The following is an 18,180-nucleotide window of genomic DNA, read 5'->3' as shown; positions in this document are numbered from 1 at the left end:
ACAAATTTCTCCTTAATTTTCATCTCGACATCCATAGTGATAAGTCATCGTTGATTCCCAATGTCTATAAATAAATCAAAAGCATCGCTAAATTCCTAAAAGATTAAAGATATTTAGACTGAATACAGAAATCTCAATCGCCACGATTAATTATCCGGGCACGCATCGCCCACCGGAAATCAACTAGTTGTAGAATAGTACTTGTCCAGTTCGCCTTCTTTCTCATATTTTCAGTTCAAATGCTTTACGAGTTCAGTCCAAATGCCTCAGAAGAAATTGCAATTTGGAGCGCCCATAGCAAATCTGATATTATGCAGAAAGTTGGCTCCTCCTAATTAATGCCCCATATCAATTATGGGGAAAGGAAAAAAAAAAGAATTCAACTATTAATATCTAAAAGGACTAATTCTCTATAATTTGCTAGAGTTAAGGGCTTTTTTTTTTTTGTCGGAAAAGAGTTAAGAGCTTTGAAAACTAACATTTCTTAAGGGGGACTCAATTTGGGTTTTCTTATTCAATCATCCTTTACCAAGAAGTCCAATCGAAACCTAAACCTTTAAGTAGGTTCAATTTAATCTTAAACATTTTTCGAAAAATGCAATTAAGTCTTAGAATTATGTCGGAAAGTGCAACTTGCAAAACAAAACTAGTAACGTAAGAAATATTCATGTGGAATATGATATTCATATGCCACTGAATGGCCATTATAGAGTCACAACAAGGCATCGTTAGTTGTACCGAACGGGCAAGGAATTATAATAAACTATTAGCAATATGTTTATATGAAATATGAAAAAAATTGTATGCTTTGGTCGACCACAATTAGCAACCTACCAGGTATTCCGGTATTATATTCGGGTTGTTACAATCATTGACGTGGAATCGTTCCTTTTAAATGTCATTTGAAGCCTTGCAAGTGTTCCTACTGAACAATTTCAATATTTTAATGACAGCAAAAAGAAAAATAAGTTCAAAATTCCACGGTTGTCCCGCTGTTAGAACATGATTGTAGTAAACGATAAGGCGATGACGTGAAATCGTTTGTTTTAATGGCACATGTACAATATGATATTCATATGCCACCGATGGCCATTATAGAGTCACGACAAGGCATCTATAGTTGTACCTAACAGGCATTGATTAACAAAAATAATTAGCGTTATATTGATGTGAAATGCAATATATATATATATATATATATATATATATATATATAACAGGCATTGATTAACAAAAATAATTAGCGTTATATTGATGTGAAATGCAATATATATATATATATATATATATATATATATCGGGTATTATATTGGGGTTGCTACCATCATTGATGTGGAATCATCCATTATAAAAAAGACTGATGTTGATCTGAAATGTAAAAATGAATACGTTCTTGTCTAGACCACCCAATTCTCAAGTCTATATGAAGGCAAGTCTTGTAATAGTTAAGCAGTGTTATGAGTAGTGCAATAAGAAATAGCATAGCACATTCGTCTCCTTCCTTGATGTTCTCCTTGTGTTGAGAGTTACTGATACCTGAACCTTACCGACGCTTCTGAAGCCTAGCCGACGCTTCTGAAGCCTAGACGGCTCTTCCTAAGTTGAACAGACACTTCTCAAGCATTTGTTGAGTCTTTAATCATATATATATATATATATATGTGTGTGTGTGTGTGTGTGTGTGTGTGTGTGTGTGTGTGTGTGTGTGTGTGTGTGTGGGCGCGCGCGCGCAATATTTTTCTTATAAGAAAACCTTGACTTAGTACATCTCTCTTCCCTCTCAGCCGTCGCCAGACTTGCTAAGGCCACCGTCGTTCTGGCCGTCATTGACGCCATGCCACAACCACCATTGTGGAGGCTCTTCATTTGGATAGCGGTTAACTGCTACCCGATTGTACCTATATCTTTCCCAAAGATTCTCGCCAATACCTATATCTTTCCCAAAGATTCTCGCCAAAAGATTGCTTATCGTAAAGAGTGAGTCGGAGCGGAGAAACCAAAAGCAACTTAATATGCAAGACAAAAAGCAATGAGCAAAGAAAATGATTGAGAACCAACAATGTTAGACTACTCAGGTTGAGAGAGATCAAACATATACCTAATCGTATAGTTTGGTGGTAAGACTCATACTAGTATACGATTCCAATAGTAATTCATCATAAACTTGTCGTATCCACCCAGATAACGAATTCAAATGTTGCTTTGGATTGTTATAAACAATGGGGTAGAATGGTAGCAAACCTCCTATTACGCAAACTGTCTCCGTCACTTCTCCATAATGAGAGTCCGGTTTACAAAACTCGAGTTGGAGCCCGGCTAGTGACCCAAATGTATTTTCATTTGCTGATGTGAGTTTGTAATGTGCCCCTAATTCACCACATAAGTCCGTTCCTAAACTGCTGAGCTAATCCTGTGGAGTTACATAGCCAATCATTGTGTAAGACATATCTAAACATTACAGAAAAGGGAATAATAACATAATGACTTCAATTGCCTATTCCATTTGTTGTCTTAAGTCGAGAATAGGGTTTTTTTTCCAATTTAATTATTTTAAAAAAATATTTACAAAATTATTTTAAAAAAAATATTTACAATTTTAGGCCTCGCTCGGCGGTTAGGTTGTTGAGCGAGGCCCGCTCAGCAGCCCAACTACCGAGCAGGTGTCTGGGCCCGGCCCCAGTTGCTCGGCGGCTGCCCTTCCGAGCGGGGCTCTTTTTTTTTTTTAATATCATTTTTTTAAGTGTTTTAATTATTTATACTTATAATATTTAGTTTATTTCGTATTTTTTAACATGTTTATATTTATTTTATTTATAGTTTTTTTCTAGTGAAGCTTATCTTTATAACATAATTAGTAATAATTAATATAAAATTATTAAGATTTATAATTAATAAATAATGTTGTAATTATGTAATTAATTAAAAATATTCATAAAATAAAATTGGTAAGATATATGAAATTAAGGAACCCCCTTCTTAATTCAATATCTTTATAACATAATCAATCGAAAACCCATCTAGACGATCCCGAATCGCAAAAATTGCCATTAATAAATCCCAAAAAAACTAAAAAAAAAATAGGAAAACCCATCTAGATGATCTCAAATCGCAAAAATCCATCGTTCATCACCGCCAACGGCGATGTATATTGATTAGGACACCGTTTTGCTTCAGCCGACCAAATTTGAGCCCAATCCGACGTTGTCGACCTGATTCGCCGGTTCTTAATACATCACTGTTTTGCCTTTCGATTGGATTTACGTCCGTCCGATCGATCTAGAAACGCACTACTAATACATTCCACATTACTTTGGCAAAACTACAGAAGCTGATAAAATTTGTCATTTATGAAATGTAGGGAAAATGGCAAAAGAAGGGTTTTTTCCAATTTAATTTTAAAAAAATATTTACGAAATGACATCTAGATCCTCGTCCTTCTTAATTTCATATATCTTACCAATTTTATTTTATGAATATTTTTAATTAATTACATAATTACAACATTATTTATATTAATAATTTTTATTTCATATATCTTACCAACATTATATTAATATATTATTTCATATATCTTACCAACATTATATATCTTTATAATTTTTTATATTAATTATTACTAATTATATTATAAAGATAAGCTTCGCAAGAAAAATTTTATAAATAAAACAAATATAAACATGTTAAAAAAATATGAAATAAAATAAATATTATAAGTATAAATAATTAAAACACTTAAAAAAAATGAAATAAAAAAAAGAGCCCGGTCCCGCTCGGCGGTTGGGCTACCGAGCAACCGAGGCCGGGCCCGGCACACCCGCTCGGTAGTTGGGCTGCCGAACGGGCCTCGCTCGGCAACCCAACTGTCGAGCGAGGCCCAAACTCTTAAATACTTTTTTTTTAAAATAATTTTGTAAATATTTTAAAAAAAATAAATTGGAAAAAAACCCTCGAGAATAGAACACTTTTCGATTGCAAATTCTTTTAATCGTATGGAAGGGAGAAATCATTCAAATTTCAAACACTTCTAAGCTAATTATACGGATGTCAATTCAATTTTAAAATTTTTAATTTTGTCAAAATTCAATCATCAATTTTAATATAGTTATTTTAATTAATTTTCATGGGAAACCGGCTCTCGTCCTCTGCCTCAGTTCCTCGAAGCTCCCTCTCCACTCTCCCTCTTTTATTTTCGTGGGCCCGCCTGTCTCTTTCTCTATCCTCCTTTCCTTTTCTTTCTGACTCAACCCACCTCCCTCCCTCCTTTCTTTTCTTTTCTCCCTTTTCTACTTTTGTTTTCTTCATCCTCCCTTTCTGTCTCTTTTCTTTTTCTTTTTCTTTTTCTTTTGTTGTTGGTCAAACCCTCTCTCTCTCTCTCTCTTATTACAATAGAGTCACGACAAGGCATCGCTAAATGTATAGACATTGAGACATTCTTGGTTAGACCATCCAATTCTCCAGCCAAATGGCCAACAATCAATTTCCTCCACCTTTTTAGCCCATTCTCCCTCCTCGGAAAAACATGGGAGACCCCTTTGGCATCACACAGGAGGTGCTTGGGAAGCTAAGATCCCTCGCCATCCAAGAAGCAGTTGCGATTTATGGTGTCGAGGGCCAAATCAGCGAGCTTAGAGAGACGTTGACTGCCATCAAGGCAGTGTTGTCGGATGCGGAGGAGCAACAGACGAAGAAGCACGGCCTGCAAGTGTGGCTAGATCAGCTTCAAGATGTATTGTACGATGCGGAGGATGTGCTTGATGAACTCGAGTGCGAAGCCTTACGAAAGAAGGTGATAAGTCGCTATGGGGGCATCAAAGAGAAGGTATATCGCTTCCTTTCCCTCTCTAATCCACTCATATTTCGTGTGAAAATCAGTCATAAAATCAAGGCGATTCAGGAGAGATTATCCAGAATTTCTGCCGATAAAGATCAATTCGATCTTTTCCGGAGTGATGACAATAGTGAGGCACATATGCCACTACGAGAGATCACTGACCCGTTTGTAAGGAAGTCGAATATCGTCGGAAGAGATAGTGATAAAGAAATGATAATTGAGATGTTGTTGCCTTCGGTAGATGACAAAAACATCTCGGTGATTCCCATTGTTGGAATAGGAGGTTTGGGCAAGACGACCCTAGCAAAAGTAGTTTACAATGACGACAGGGTGAAAGAGCAATTTGAATTGCGAATATGGGTGTGTGTGCCCGAGGACTTTGACCTCAAGAAAATCATTGAAGAGATCATTAAACATGCAACTGGTCAAAGTATGAGTGACGTTGATATTCGGCAGTTGCAAACTCATTTGCTAGACATCATCAAAGACAAGAAATATCTACTTGTCTTGGATGATGTATGGAGCAATGACCACAGGAAATGGAAAAAATTGAGAGATTTGCTCAGTGAAGGAGCTAGTGAAAGCAAGATAATTGTGACAACACGCAATTCAGAAGTTGCTTCCATAATGGGTACCCATCCAGCACATAATCTAAAAGGTCTTTCTCATGAAGACTCTATGGCCCTGTTGAAAAAATGTGCCTTTGACGAAAAAGAAACGCAACCACGTCTCGATCTCCTTGAGATTGGAAAAGACATTGTCGCAAAATGTCAAGGAGTTCCTCTCCTTGTGGAAACTCTGGGGAGCCTACTGAATTCAAAGGATGATGTTGGGGACTGGATTCGTATAAGGGATAGTGAAACATGGGAGTCAGCGGAAGCGAAAGAGGATATTTTGCCGGTTCTTAAGCTTAGCTATGTTCATTTACCCTCTCACTTAAAGCAATGTTTTCCTATCTTGTCACTTTTCCCCAGAGGAGTTCAATTCCAGGCCTGGCATTTAATTGGGCTATGGATGGCTTTAGGACTCATTAGTTCAAAAAGCGAAAAACTAGCACCGGAAGACATTGGTGTTGAGTATGTCAAAGAGTTGCGGAGGAGATCTTTGATCCAAGATGTTGAGGAGCAAGGAACAGTATTATTTTTTAAATTGCACGATTTGGTCCATTCTCTTGCAACGAATGTGGGACAACAATATTGTTTGACTGTTGACTTAGATACTCCAGAGATTTCAGAAAAAATTCAATGCATTTCGCTCCCTAACGGTTCGTTAGAGGGAATCTCAAACTACGATGGAGTCCCATCTTTTCTGGGAAAGAAAACTTAAGCGGCTACGTGCAATTTTTCTTCCATACGATGTTGATGATGGAGTTATTACTAGACAATTTGTTAAAGCATTCATCTCCAATTGTCAACACTTACGATATCTCCATTTGTCATTTGGTTGCTTTAAGGAGCTGCCCAGTTCCATATGCAACTTGAAACAATTGAGATCATTAAATCTCTCTGAGAACAAGCAATTGAAAAAGCTTCCAGATGCCATTTGTGAGTTGCAGAGTTTGCTAGAGTTAAACATCGGTGGTTGCTTGGAGCTAGGCGAGTTACCGAAAAATATGAACAAGCTTGTCGGTCTTAGATTTTTATATATAACAACAAAGCAGACGAGTTTGCAAGAAACTGGAATACAATATCTGGAAAACTTGCATTTTTTGGGACTCCAGGCATGTGAAAATCTCCAAGTATTGTTTGAAGGTACTTGCCGACTGACTCACCTTCGTGAGTTGGAGGTTATGAATTGTGGGGGACCAATATCTTTGCCATTTGGGGAATTAATTGCCCTAGAGTCCTTTCAAATCGTTGGTTGCAAGCTTGCTTTGGCCTCGGAGAGTAAGTCCAACTTTCCGATGAGTCTTCGTACTCTGGTAATTGATAACTCCGAACAAGTGATGGAGCTGCTTCAATGTCTTGAAGGATCGGCTTGCACTTTGGAGTCCTTTTCTATCTTGGATTGCCCGAGCTTCACAGTTATTCCCGAATGGCTGCCAAATCATACACGTCTCGGGTTAATTCACTTGATCGGATGTCCCAACTTATCATCCATGCCGCAAGGAATCCGGTCCCTCACTGCCCTCAAAGAATTACGCATCGAAGACTGTGGTGAGCTAAGCAAAAGATGTGAGCCTCAAACTGGCAAGGATTGGAACATAATCGCCCATGTTCCTCGAATCGCACTTGATACGATAAGGGTACAATGGACGGATGATTAGGTATGCGCCAACCTGCCTCTCCTTTCATTTCTTCTTCGTTCTTAGATGGGATATAGTCGTACATATTGAGATTCCCACCTTACCCTCTTTTTTTCCCAACTTCCTTACTTGATGAAAATTAGAATAAGAGAATAATGGATCATGCACATTCATAATATTGACGAATTAAATTATATGTTTGGACAACTTTTGACAAATCCCAATTTCCAATATTCATATAGTGCATTGAATGTAAAATTTGATTCTCTGCTATAGAATCTTCTTCGTGTTATCGTTTTACTTGGGAATTGGCACATGACCCTCTGTCTGAATATATCTACTTTTTCTATTGATTATGGTCATTGTATAAGATAGCTGCTCTAGCTTAACTTGAAAAGTTTGAATCTAATATATCAAATGAATCCGTTGCAAGTGTCCTAACAGGACTAGTTAAGTTCACTAACCACATAAAAAAGCAACTGTGAAACAATTGGAAACTTAGTGAGAAACTTTACAACTCTTTTCATTTCAGAAAACATTTTCGGTTTCCATTTTTCTTATTAGTAAAAGAGAAAGAAGAAACAAGTTTGAATGTTCAAGCAAAAATAAAGGTTTCCTTCCTATGTGCAACTTGACTCCGTACTTATGTTCCATCAAGATTGTAAAACAGGCGGTCTTCACAATATCAACGTGTCATATTGGATACAAGCACGGAGAAAAAAAGGTTATTTTGAGTCTATACTTTAATTCAAGAACAGTTTCGCTCATGTTAATTTGAGAGTAACTATACTGCTTTTATTGTTTTTTTTCTTTTTTGTAATAATATTGCAACAACAACTGTACAATCAAAATCCCTAAAATGCAGGGCGTTGTTTGGAACTTTTTCTATGTATCCATTGACCCTCTCATGTTATTCATTTAGCATATAATATCTAATGGAAAAAAGAGGAAATTTTAAGTGTTTAAGAATATATATATATACAAAATCGGATGTCCTTTTCTCACTAGTTTGGTAATATTATAGCACATTTTTTTTTTTTGGTCATAATATTATAGCACATTAATATTTCACGACAAATTAATGTGACATATTATAGCACATTAATTTGTCGTGAAATATGGCTTGACCAGCACAGGGGATTGCCAGCTAGCGATTTAGTATAGTAATTGGTCCTCAACTGAAAAATTTTTGGGGCATGTTTGTTTTGAATTAAGCAAAAGTAAAAAGAACTTTTAAGCTTTTCAAATAAAACTTAAGCTGTTATTTGATTATTTAAAAAGATAATGAGAAATTATACGCAAATCACGTGCCAAAATTTATTTCTTGTGAAATTTTTTGGTATTTTTGTTTATCCAAAAACCAAAATATGTAAGTCATAAGACTTAAATTAGAGGCTTTATATGGACTCTCCTTTTTCTTTTTCTTTTTTTGCAGCCAGTCAATAGTAAATCAAGATTCATTACTCGAGTACCATTAGCCCATCGTTCCAAAGTAATGTCATCCATCAGACAAGACACATGTAAGCCCTGCAAACACAACATACACGTTATTTTTTCGACAAAAAAAAAAGAAGCATACATGTTATTTTAGGATACATGTCCTTTGCAAGTCATGATATTATTATATCGAGAGTAATTGAGAAACACCTATAAGAACCAGAATTTCCACACATTTTTATCCAACACAAAACTTCTACATCAATTTCTTTTGAAAGAAATCTTACATTTATAAGAATTATTTTTGCTAATGAATTAATCATATCTTGGTGAATAGAACATCTAGTAATGACAAATTTGCATGACACCATAATTAATGCCATAATACTATGTTGTAAATATTCTATGCTCATCTCCTGCTTTTGTCGTTTGAGTGCAGCTGAACTCCCATGATCTATTTGTCGAGCCATGTGGATCTCCGCGGATATTTGAATGGGCACTCGGCTAATCCATCGTCAATCTCTTTCATTTTCAGGGATGAAAACAATCGCCGTTGATATTGCACTTTTCGATTTCTTTCCTTGAATGTGTGTTGTGCTTTATTACGTGCTTGTATTTGTATTGCGCATTTCTCTACAGAGAAAATGCCTTACTTGTATTGTTTGAGACCAATCGTGACATTATCTTTATATACATTTTCCTAAAATAATACTTGTCTGAAGTTCACGAACAATGAATAAAATCACGCTGCACCATCGATTCTTATTTTTGGCAAATTATTGTTAGTTATTCAATGTTTTATATATATGTTTGACTATTCTATTTGAGGAGTTTCCTAGAAATAACTAAAAACCTTATTTTTTTTTGTTTTATTTTGTTTTACTGCAGTCCTACATAAGAAAATTATTTTTACTTTTCCTTTTGATTCTAGGACGAGATCTTATGAATATAAATGCACGCAGGCTAATTGCATGAACAATAAAGTTTTTCTTATGTGCTAAAAGCCTTTGGGAGTTTTAGTCTCCGTTTATGAAGCTCTCTTGATTCCCCAACCCCCTACTTTTTCCACAATGGCAAGAAACGAAAATGTCCTAATCGATCCTTTTCGGCATCATAGAGAATGTGTTGAGTCGGATCAGATCACATCCCTCCTGTAATTTGGCTGAGATGTTTGCGCAAAACTGTGCTTGCTAAGTTCATGTACAACGGCGAAAAGGTCCAAGGAAATCTGATTTCAGGATGGACATCCGTTTCCAATGATTTTGATCTAAAGAGAGTTCCTCAAGAACTCTTGAGAGAGTCAAGGCCTGAATAGAGTTCTGTTCACCCCTAAGTTTTCCCTTACAAGATCATTCATGTACTTGAAAATGTTAAGGATTAAATTCACCGTCGACAGGATTTAGAATCTACAGTCGTTGGAGGTTGTTGATGTAAATTTCCCTCCCCGTAGAATCCGATCCTTAGCCAAAATATTGATCCCACCCCGTCTTGCATCCCTATTTCTTACATCATTTTTCTCCATTTAGAAACTGTAGGTTACTTTAGTTCAGACCCCATGCCGATAATTATGGGTCACTCATGCATTTCGCAAAGGTTAATGATCGGATTTGCCGATGACGGCGGCATTTGACCCTTAACTGAAAACGTCAACATTGCGTTATCTGGCACTCATGTTCCTCACCACACTTTTTCTGCACTTTACAACTAGAGACATCATAAGTTTGGGACACTAGACCCAGCGAGAATTTTGGTTAACCAAAAAGCCGGAGATCAAGGACCAATTAAGGCCAGCAATGAAAGAAAAACCAAGCAGCGAAGGGTTGAATTGGGCCTAACTTCTCTTGCTTGTTTCAAGGTTTAAAGTAAAAAACTTGAAAAAGTGCGTGCTAGGTGCCGCGATGATCGTCTTCGAGTCTATTTTTCAATGGGATATGGCAAGTGTGCTGGTTCCAACTGATATGCAAACTATATGGGTTTAATTAACTACTAATAAAAATGCTCCATATGTGTGCAATTCGATTGATATATTTGTCTAGAAGTCGGGCTCGATCCTTAATTTTCTATGCAATAAATGACTAATTGAGTAGCCACATATCTAGGTGTCAACAATATCTCGTGAACAATTTGAAGCAATTTTAGCACCCTCTGGTCAGTTAATTCCAGGCTTGGTTCATGCGTGTTTAGTTTTTAATCAAATGTTATTTGGTCATCGACTGCTGGCAAGTTAATGTGGTCCTAATTAGTCCTCGTTAATTCCCCCTTGGTTTCTTGCCGTATCGATCCACGGAGCGCGTTCTTTGCTTGCTGGTCAGGGTCAAAGTTGGCTGTCTGGGCCATGGACAGCCAGCTTTGGCCTCGCTTCGAGTCTTACAATGTGTCCAAGAGCGTCCTAGAGCGGTCTCCGTGGTTCGGGGACCTGTCGTGTTGGGACCTTTACTGAGTAATTTTGAAACTGTTTGGTGCGTCGTTGGCGGCAGCCAGTCCCCTTACCAAGAATTCGTGCTTGCTGGGCGGGGGGCGCCTAGTGTCCTTTGGCTCTTGAATCGCAGCCTCGACGTGCCTCGTGTCGGCCTCCATCGACCCCAATGGGACATCGATGCATCATGACGTTTTGGCATGTATTTGAATCCGTTTACTGGGCAAAATAGGGTTCGGAACCGGCTGATCATGTCTTCTTGTGGCCTTGGCAGCAGGTTCCTTAGTCTTAGTTCGTTCCTTGGCTAAGGCCTCCAGTGGTCCGGGACATTCTATTTCATGTTTGCATGATCCCCTTGCCCTATCGCGTGTTCGCGTCGCATTTAGGGAGTGAAAGTATGCACCATCCTTACAAGTTACAACTAGTGAGTGTTGTCGATTCATTAGTTTCCTCATAACTTTCCCTGGTGCCTCCGGTGTGAACTACAAACGCTTCAGCATCTCGCACAATTCGTCCTAGAATACTGACATGGCAAGTACCAAGAAAATGCAGTGTGGAGGAAAGATGTTGGTTAGGAATTGAATCGAATCTGAGGTCAATTAAAAGGTGGTCACCAAATCGCCGGTCCACAATGAGAGCTATCGCACATCGGTTGTGGAAGGATTAATAATTAGTTTATAAGTGTGAGGAAAAACCTCATCCTTTGAGCTAATTTTAGGATGAGAAAAGCTCTAAACTCTCTAGATCATCCAACACTGGGTATCGAGTTAGGTTACCACTAAGTCTAGACCCAACAGTCATACGGGAAAGATACAGATTGTTGCGGCTCTGACCTAAGGCCCGATGTATGAGGGAGAGATTGTTGAATTATCACATATCGGTTATGAAAAGGGTTGATGATCGGTTTACAAGTGTTGAAATTATATCTCGGAGCGAAAATATGAGTTTTAGAAATAAAATGGAAAGCCAATCTTACATATCCGAAAGGGCTTGACTGTTGACATTGGCTTTGATATTTTGGTGTTCGATTCCAAAATTATAATTAGAAATATACGGACATCAGATTTCGTGTTGAAGTCAGCAAGCAAACAGGTTCAACATGTTTTGGTCAACCTGAATTTAGTTGACCAATATGGCATTATCTTGTTTGTATCCTCGCGGTGGTCATATATATAAAAGCCACGTTTCTTTTACGAGAGTTTGGCGGTGAACATTCTTGTGGAATTACATCAAGTATTCAAGTATCGACGCAGATTAATCTTGTCATAAAATTTGCATTTAATTCCTTTGTGAGATTTAAAGATTATTTCGTAAGGAATTGTGAAGCGAAACACTTGTGGGTTATTTGATGCAATGGAAACTAGGAAATACTAAGAGTGTTCTAGTAACTCGAGTATGGTTTGTAATCTTCGTTGAATCACTTATTCTATAGTGGAATTCGTTGCTGCTTTCCCTATGGATGTAGGTTTCTACTATCGAACCACGTATATCCGGTATCGGTCGCGACCTAAAAATCAGATTTTTAGGCTAATGGATTATCGGGTTAATTTTGATGACTAACCTAATACGGACTCTCCCAAGCCCTACCAAATCGCAACTTTGGTTAATTAGAATGATTCAGGATTCGGAGTCGCCACTAATCATTTTGGGTAGGTTGATTAGAAACCTAAATAAAAATAGCGGGAGAACTATTTTTATTCCTACGAACCAGAAACCGAGGATTCGGGGACTTGGTTACATTACCTAATTAAAGCTAATGCCCTTTCGGTACCTTAAATCCATGAAAATCCTAGATTTGACAACTTGATTGAGTTTGCTTTAAAGTTCGAAGGGTGAAGTTACTTTTGGAGTTTTCATTTTTTAGAATGGATGCAAGCACGAATGAAATAACATGAAACTATATAAATGACAGGATGACATGCAAAACATGCAATTTTAGGAGTCCAGTTACCCTATGTGCAAATATATTAACTAATTAATTATGGTATGCAAAATGACATGCATAAAATGTGATATGAAACATAAGGCAATCCACTTTAACTACTTCGTGACATGGATGTGCATGAATAGCAATCAATTACGCAATTAAAGTAAACTAAATATGCGAAGACCATGTGACATGCAAAAACTATATGCTTGATGTAAATGGTATGCAAATTCTAAAATATATGACTTCAGCATGCGGATTAAAGTGGCTAGCCTAAATGAATGAATCTCGACGAGGTTCTACATGACATGCGAATGACATGGTAAATATAATAAAAAAATGTGAGCATGCAACACATGATATGTGACATTATATGATATGTAGATATGGAAAATGTTATTTTCAGAATATGGAAGACAACCAATGGGATAAAAAAAATGAATGCATGGATGATATATGCTAATTTAAAAGAAAAAGAAAAAAGAAAAAAAAGAAAGAAAAAAAATGGATGATGAGCTTAGATGACATTCGAAGATGTGATGTAAGATATGACGTGAGCAGATTTTTTATTTTTGGCAGTATAATATGCATGAAACTAAAGATTATTCAAAGATATGCAATTGATTTTGAAAATGTGGAATGCAAGATGGGATACTCGAAAATATATGAAGTGAATTTGGCAAGATAAATGAAATAATGCAAGCATAGATATGCATGGAACGTGAGATATATGAAAAAATAACATGAAGATATGCATGAGATTTTTTGTAATTTCTTTTCGTAAATAAGATGAGATATGCATGAAATCACACAAGATGACAATGAACTGATTTTCGTTCCTTTTCTTTGAATTTTCGACCAGATTAAAATTATTCCGATTTGATTCTTTTTACCTAAATTTTCAAGATAAACTTAATGAGATAAAGTTTTTAGGAAACCTTATCTTCCTAAAGATTTAATCAGACATGATTTATAAGAAACCATATCTCACTAATTTTTAGGATTCTTTTTTTTAAGTTTATCAGGAAATTTAAATCAAACAAGATCTCAATCAATTGCAGAATATCAATCCAATCAAATAATTCAAGATAGCAATCCGGATAAGTCGAAACGAATCAAATCCCATCCTCTTGCATTTTTTCAAAAAAAGGATATTCATAAATCTAAATTCGGCTTTTTGAAGATAGCAAATCGGATCTAAACGGCGATAGATCAGATTAACTAAATTCCCATCTTTACTAAGTTGGAGGGTCGTATCCGAATGGCGACGGACAAGTTTATCCAACTTAACATAAATGTTGCCTACTAGGAAACAAAATTTCCTAATTTAGATTTAGAACTTTTTATTCTGAAAACATGCCTAGTGAGTCCAATTAATGTCAATTTTTTCGAAATTTGTGTCAAAATCAAGGTTTTGATATGTAAAACTTGCTCCTTGAATTTCCCGTAAAAATTTTCAGTGTTCATGCCGAAGAACAGAAAACAAACAGCAACTAATTCATGCAAAACAGCGACAAGAATAGTCCAAAGTCTCACCTTTAAGCTCGCGAAAAATTCTGCATGTGTTAGTAGCACGAATAACACGAAAACAGCTTGATTTGGATTAAAAAAAAAACATGTGAACAGTGCAGAAACAGCAGAGACACAGCAGTAAAATAGCATGTTTATCAACGTTGATTCAACCCAAAAAAAGTGTAGCAAAGTTACCTTGTTTTGCTCTCAAAATTTTGCACGTGTCTAAGCTGGAATTTCACCTTAAAACAGTCCCTTTTTGCTTTTGGCCTTGTTTCGCAGCAAAAATAGACCTCGAACCTACTAGCAGTGCAGCAACTCAATCGATTCCGTAGAACAATTTGATCACTATTGCAGTGATTTGTCCTTTAGTGCAGCGGCTGCTTGGATTTTGGTGCATCAATGGCTGGCGCAAGGATTGATCAAGAGCAAAAGTATGTTGAAGCCACCCAAAGAAGCACATGTACTGGAGTAGACAAAAATCTACCGAAAGGAACCAATTGAAATCCCTTCCGTAGACACCCTCTAGTTGCTCAGACTTCTCTCGCGTATCTCTCTCTCTAATTCCTGAATTGTAGAACCCCCCTTTAACCCTAGGCATAGAGATGTATTTATAGAGAAAACTAGGGCTTTGAGTTGTAGGGTTTATTTAAACCGTTAGATCAAAAGCTCCAATTAGATATCGATCGTTAGATCGAAAATTCTGATATTTGGACTTAGGCTCTTACAATTTTCGGCCAAATGAATGAGGCGGGTGAAATGGGCTGCTTTTCAATGTTTTGTGGGCTCGTTTTGTGATTCCGGACTCGCTTGGACCTTAACTAATAAAATGGGTAATTAATTAAGGCCTTTTTGCGATTTTAAGAGCTCAAACGGGCTGTTTTGAGTCCAAAATTATAGTAAAAATTCTGCACCCTCTCCAGTGACTTTCGAGTCGATTTTAATTCGGTCGTTCGTTGGAATCATGCTCAATTGCCTCATCTCTGGCCCTACCCGACATGATGTACACTTGACCGACGAAAATTAAATATGCAACGCACGAAAATTTATTTTTTGTGAGAATTATGAATAACTCTCATTTTATGCTTATATGAATGATTTTCTAAAAATCAAAATTTAGGTGTCAACGGTATCTATTTTTTTTTTCTTGTTCCGTCTATTTATAGTTCGATCGTTTGTTCTGCGTAACAATTGTATCAGAGCTAGGCTTGCTTGAGTTGAAGTGAATCGATGGCTAGAGAAGAAGTTAAAGTGAAAATCGACAGATTTGATGGGAATGATTTTGATTTACGGAAGATGCAGATTGAGGATTATCTATATCAAATGAAATTGAATTTACCCTTGTCTAGAGAGAAGCCAGAGACAATGAAACAAGCTGATTGGGAATTACTGGATAGATGAGCGATGGGTGTTATTTGGTTGATGTTGGCTTGTAACATCACCTTTAATATCGTCAAAGAGAAGATCACCGTGAGTTTGATGAAAGCCCTATCGAATATATACGAAAAGCCCTCTGCGATTAATAAGATCTATTTGATGCGACGTCTGTTTAACTTAAAGATGGGCAAAGGTGTGTCGGTTGCTTATCATATTAATGAATTCAATGTGATCATTAGTCAATTGAATTCAGTTAATATTGACTTTAAAAATGAGGTATGTGCTTTGATTCTATTATCCTCATTGCTTGATAGATGGAATACTATCACTATCGATGTTACTAATTCCTCTGGATCAATAAGTTTGGCGTGCGATGGGATTCAAGATTTAATTCTGAGTGAGAACATCCATATAAGAGAATATGGTGAGTCTGTATATACTTCTTTAGTAGGTGAAAATAGAGAAATAACTAGTACTCGTGTTAGCGAAATTAATATGAACCCGAATAGACGCGATCAATCTAGAACTGGTGGTGCTGTCTGTTAGAACTATGGCAAGAGGGGGAATCTCAGAAAGAATTGCTTTAAGCTGAAAGATGAGAAGGGTAAGGGAACTAGAATTGAATCTGTGGATAATGTTGCAGCTATAGCTAGCGATAATTCAGATAATATTGATTTTGTTTTATCCGTCATTGATGATTCGTCATTTGAAGGATGGATTATGAATTCTGGTTGTTCATCTCATGCTACACCAATAGAAATTGGTTTATTATTTATCAATGCATGGATAATAATAAAGTACAGTTGGGGAAAATGTCGAATGCAATATTATAGGTGTTGATGATATTAGAATCAAAATACATGATCGTGTTGTGAGAACATTAACTGGAGAGAGGCATGTTCTAGAGTTGATGAAAAATCTGATTTCCTTGAGTGCCCTGGATTCGGTTGGTTGTCGATATTTTTCAGAATGTGGTATTCTGAAAATTGTTCGAGATGCCTTGGTGATAATTAATGGAATTGAGTATAATGACCTGTATGAGCCTCAAGGCAAGAGACCCGTATGAACTTCAAGGCAAGACAGTGACAGATTTCGCCGCGGAGACGTCAAATCAATCTATTTGAGAGTCAGAATTGTAGCATATACGTTTGGGGCACATTATCAAAGAAACCTGAAGGTTATAAGTGAAAGAAATTTATTATATAATTATATTGCTAACAAACTACATGTATGCAGGTGTTGTGATTTAGATTAATGATGGAAAGTGCAATTTAATACAATTATAATAATAATAAAAAACCCCCACGAAAATTGCAGAATTACTTCACTTGGGTGTTTTCAAGTTATCGCGATTTCCTTCGTGGAAGAGTGCTAGATTTATGCTTACAATTGTTGCTGACTACTTGAGGAAGACTTGAGTGTTTGTGTTTAGGCACAAGTTTAATGCTATTGTCATAATCAGGCATATCAAAACTTTGATCGAAAAGGAGATTGGTAAAATGATCGAGCATATGCAGATTGACAAAAGTAGGGAGTTTTGCTCGAAGTTGGTAAATGAATTATGCATGAAGGAAGGCATGGTGAGACACCGCATTAGTGCCAATGAACCACAACATGTTGTTGAGATGATGAGCAAAATTATTAGAGATGACCCATAAAATGATCTCTATTACTAATATGGCTAGGAGATTCCCGATGGATGCGCTTAGTACGGCTAATTACTTAATGAATTGATCTCATCGACTGTGATTGGATGTCGGACTCCCGAAAAACTGCGGTCGGGTAACGTTGCTAATAACAGGTGAATTTAATTCCGGACACTATAACCAATAACCCCGTTAACCTTGTGTATAGCCTATGAACATGCACTTTCTTGCCCTTCTATTGAGATATCCACACTAAATTATAATTTTTTTCAAAAAAATAAACAAATTTGAAAGTATTATTTTAATTAAGAATAATTAGCTTATATCGCTTACCAAATTAAATTAAAAAAAAATATTTTTCATTGCCAACTGAAATACTTAGGAAATGGTATTAATTATGAAAGAATATTTTGTCGACTAATTATTCTGATCGATACGCGCAGAAAACTCTTTTTAGGTAACTTATGTGCAGAAGTAAAGAACAAACACTCGAAGAAACCCAGTTGCATCTTTGCACAAATCTTGATTCATTATTGGTCGTCCCAGGAAACGTAGATGAAGAAAAGGTAGAAAGCATTGCAGGCGCCGGTCCTTTTCTTCCATATTGAAAGGTAGGAAAAAACCTCCCTTTCATCCATTTATAAGGAAGCTATCATCATAGCAAGGCAACTGACTCACGGGAGGAAGACATTGTGTGTTCTATTTTGCCTCAAACCAAACAGCCGGAATCAATTTCGTCATCGCTCAGCATGGCTGAATAACTCCTTTTCAGCATTTTAGAGAGCGCGC

The 18,180-nt window shown here is 36.7% G+C and overlaps 1 protein-coding gene across 1 annotated transcript; it reads left to right on the top strand.

Annotated features, from left to right (window-relative positions):
* The first annotated feature begins 4,519 nt into the window (after window positions 1-4,519).
* On the top strand, window positions 4,520-6,157 carry LOC125315970 (putative disease resistance protein RGA3). Its single transcript, XM_048282598.1, has one exon. It carries the CDS (start codon window positions 4,520-4,522, stop codon window positions 6,155-6,157), a length of 1,638 nt encoding a protein of 545 aa, XP_048138555.1.
* Window positions 6,158-18,180: the final 12,023 nt, after the last annotated feature.

This window comes from Rhodamnia argentea, chromosome 7, assembly GCF_020921035.1.
Source record: "Rhodamnia argentea isolate NSW1041297 chromosome 7, ASM2092103v1, whole genome shotgun sequence".
NCBI classification, from domain to species: domain Eukaryota; kingdom Viridiplantae; phylum Streptophyta; class Magnoliopsida; order Myrtales; family Myrtaceae; genus Rhodamnia; species Rhodamnia argentea.
This window is presented reverse-complemented; position numbering and strand designations above follow the sequence as displayed.

Coding starts and splice junctions, on each gene's coding strand:
- LOC125315970 (XM_048282598.1), top strand. CDS start 4,520: ATGGGAGACCCCTTTGGCATCACACAGGAGGTGCTTGGGAAGCTAAGA.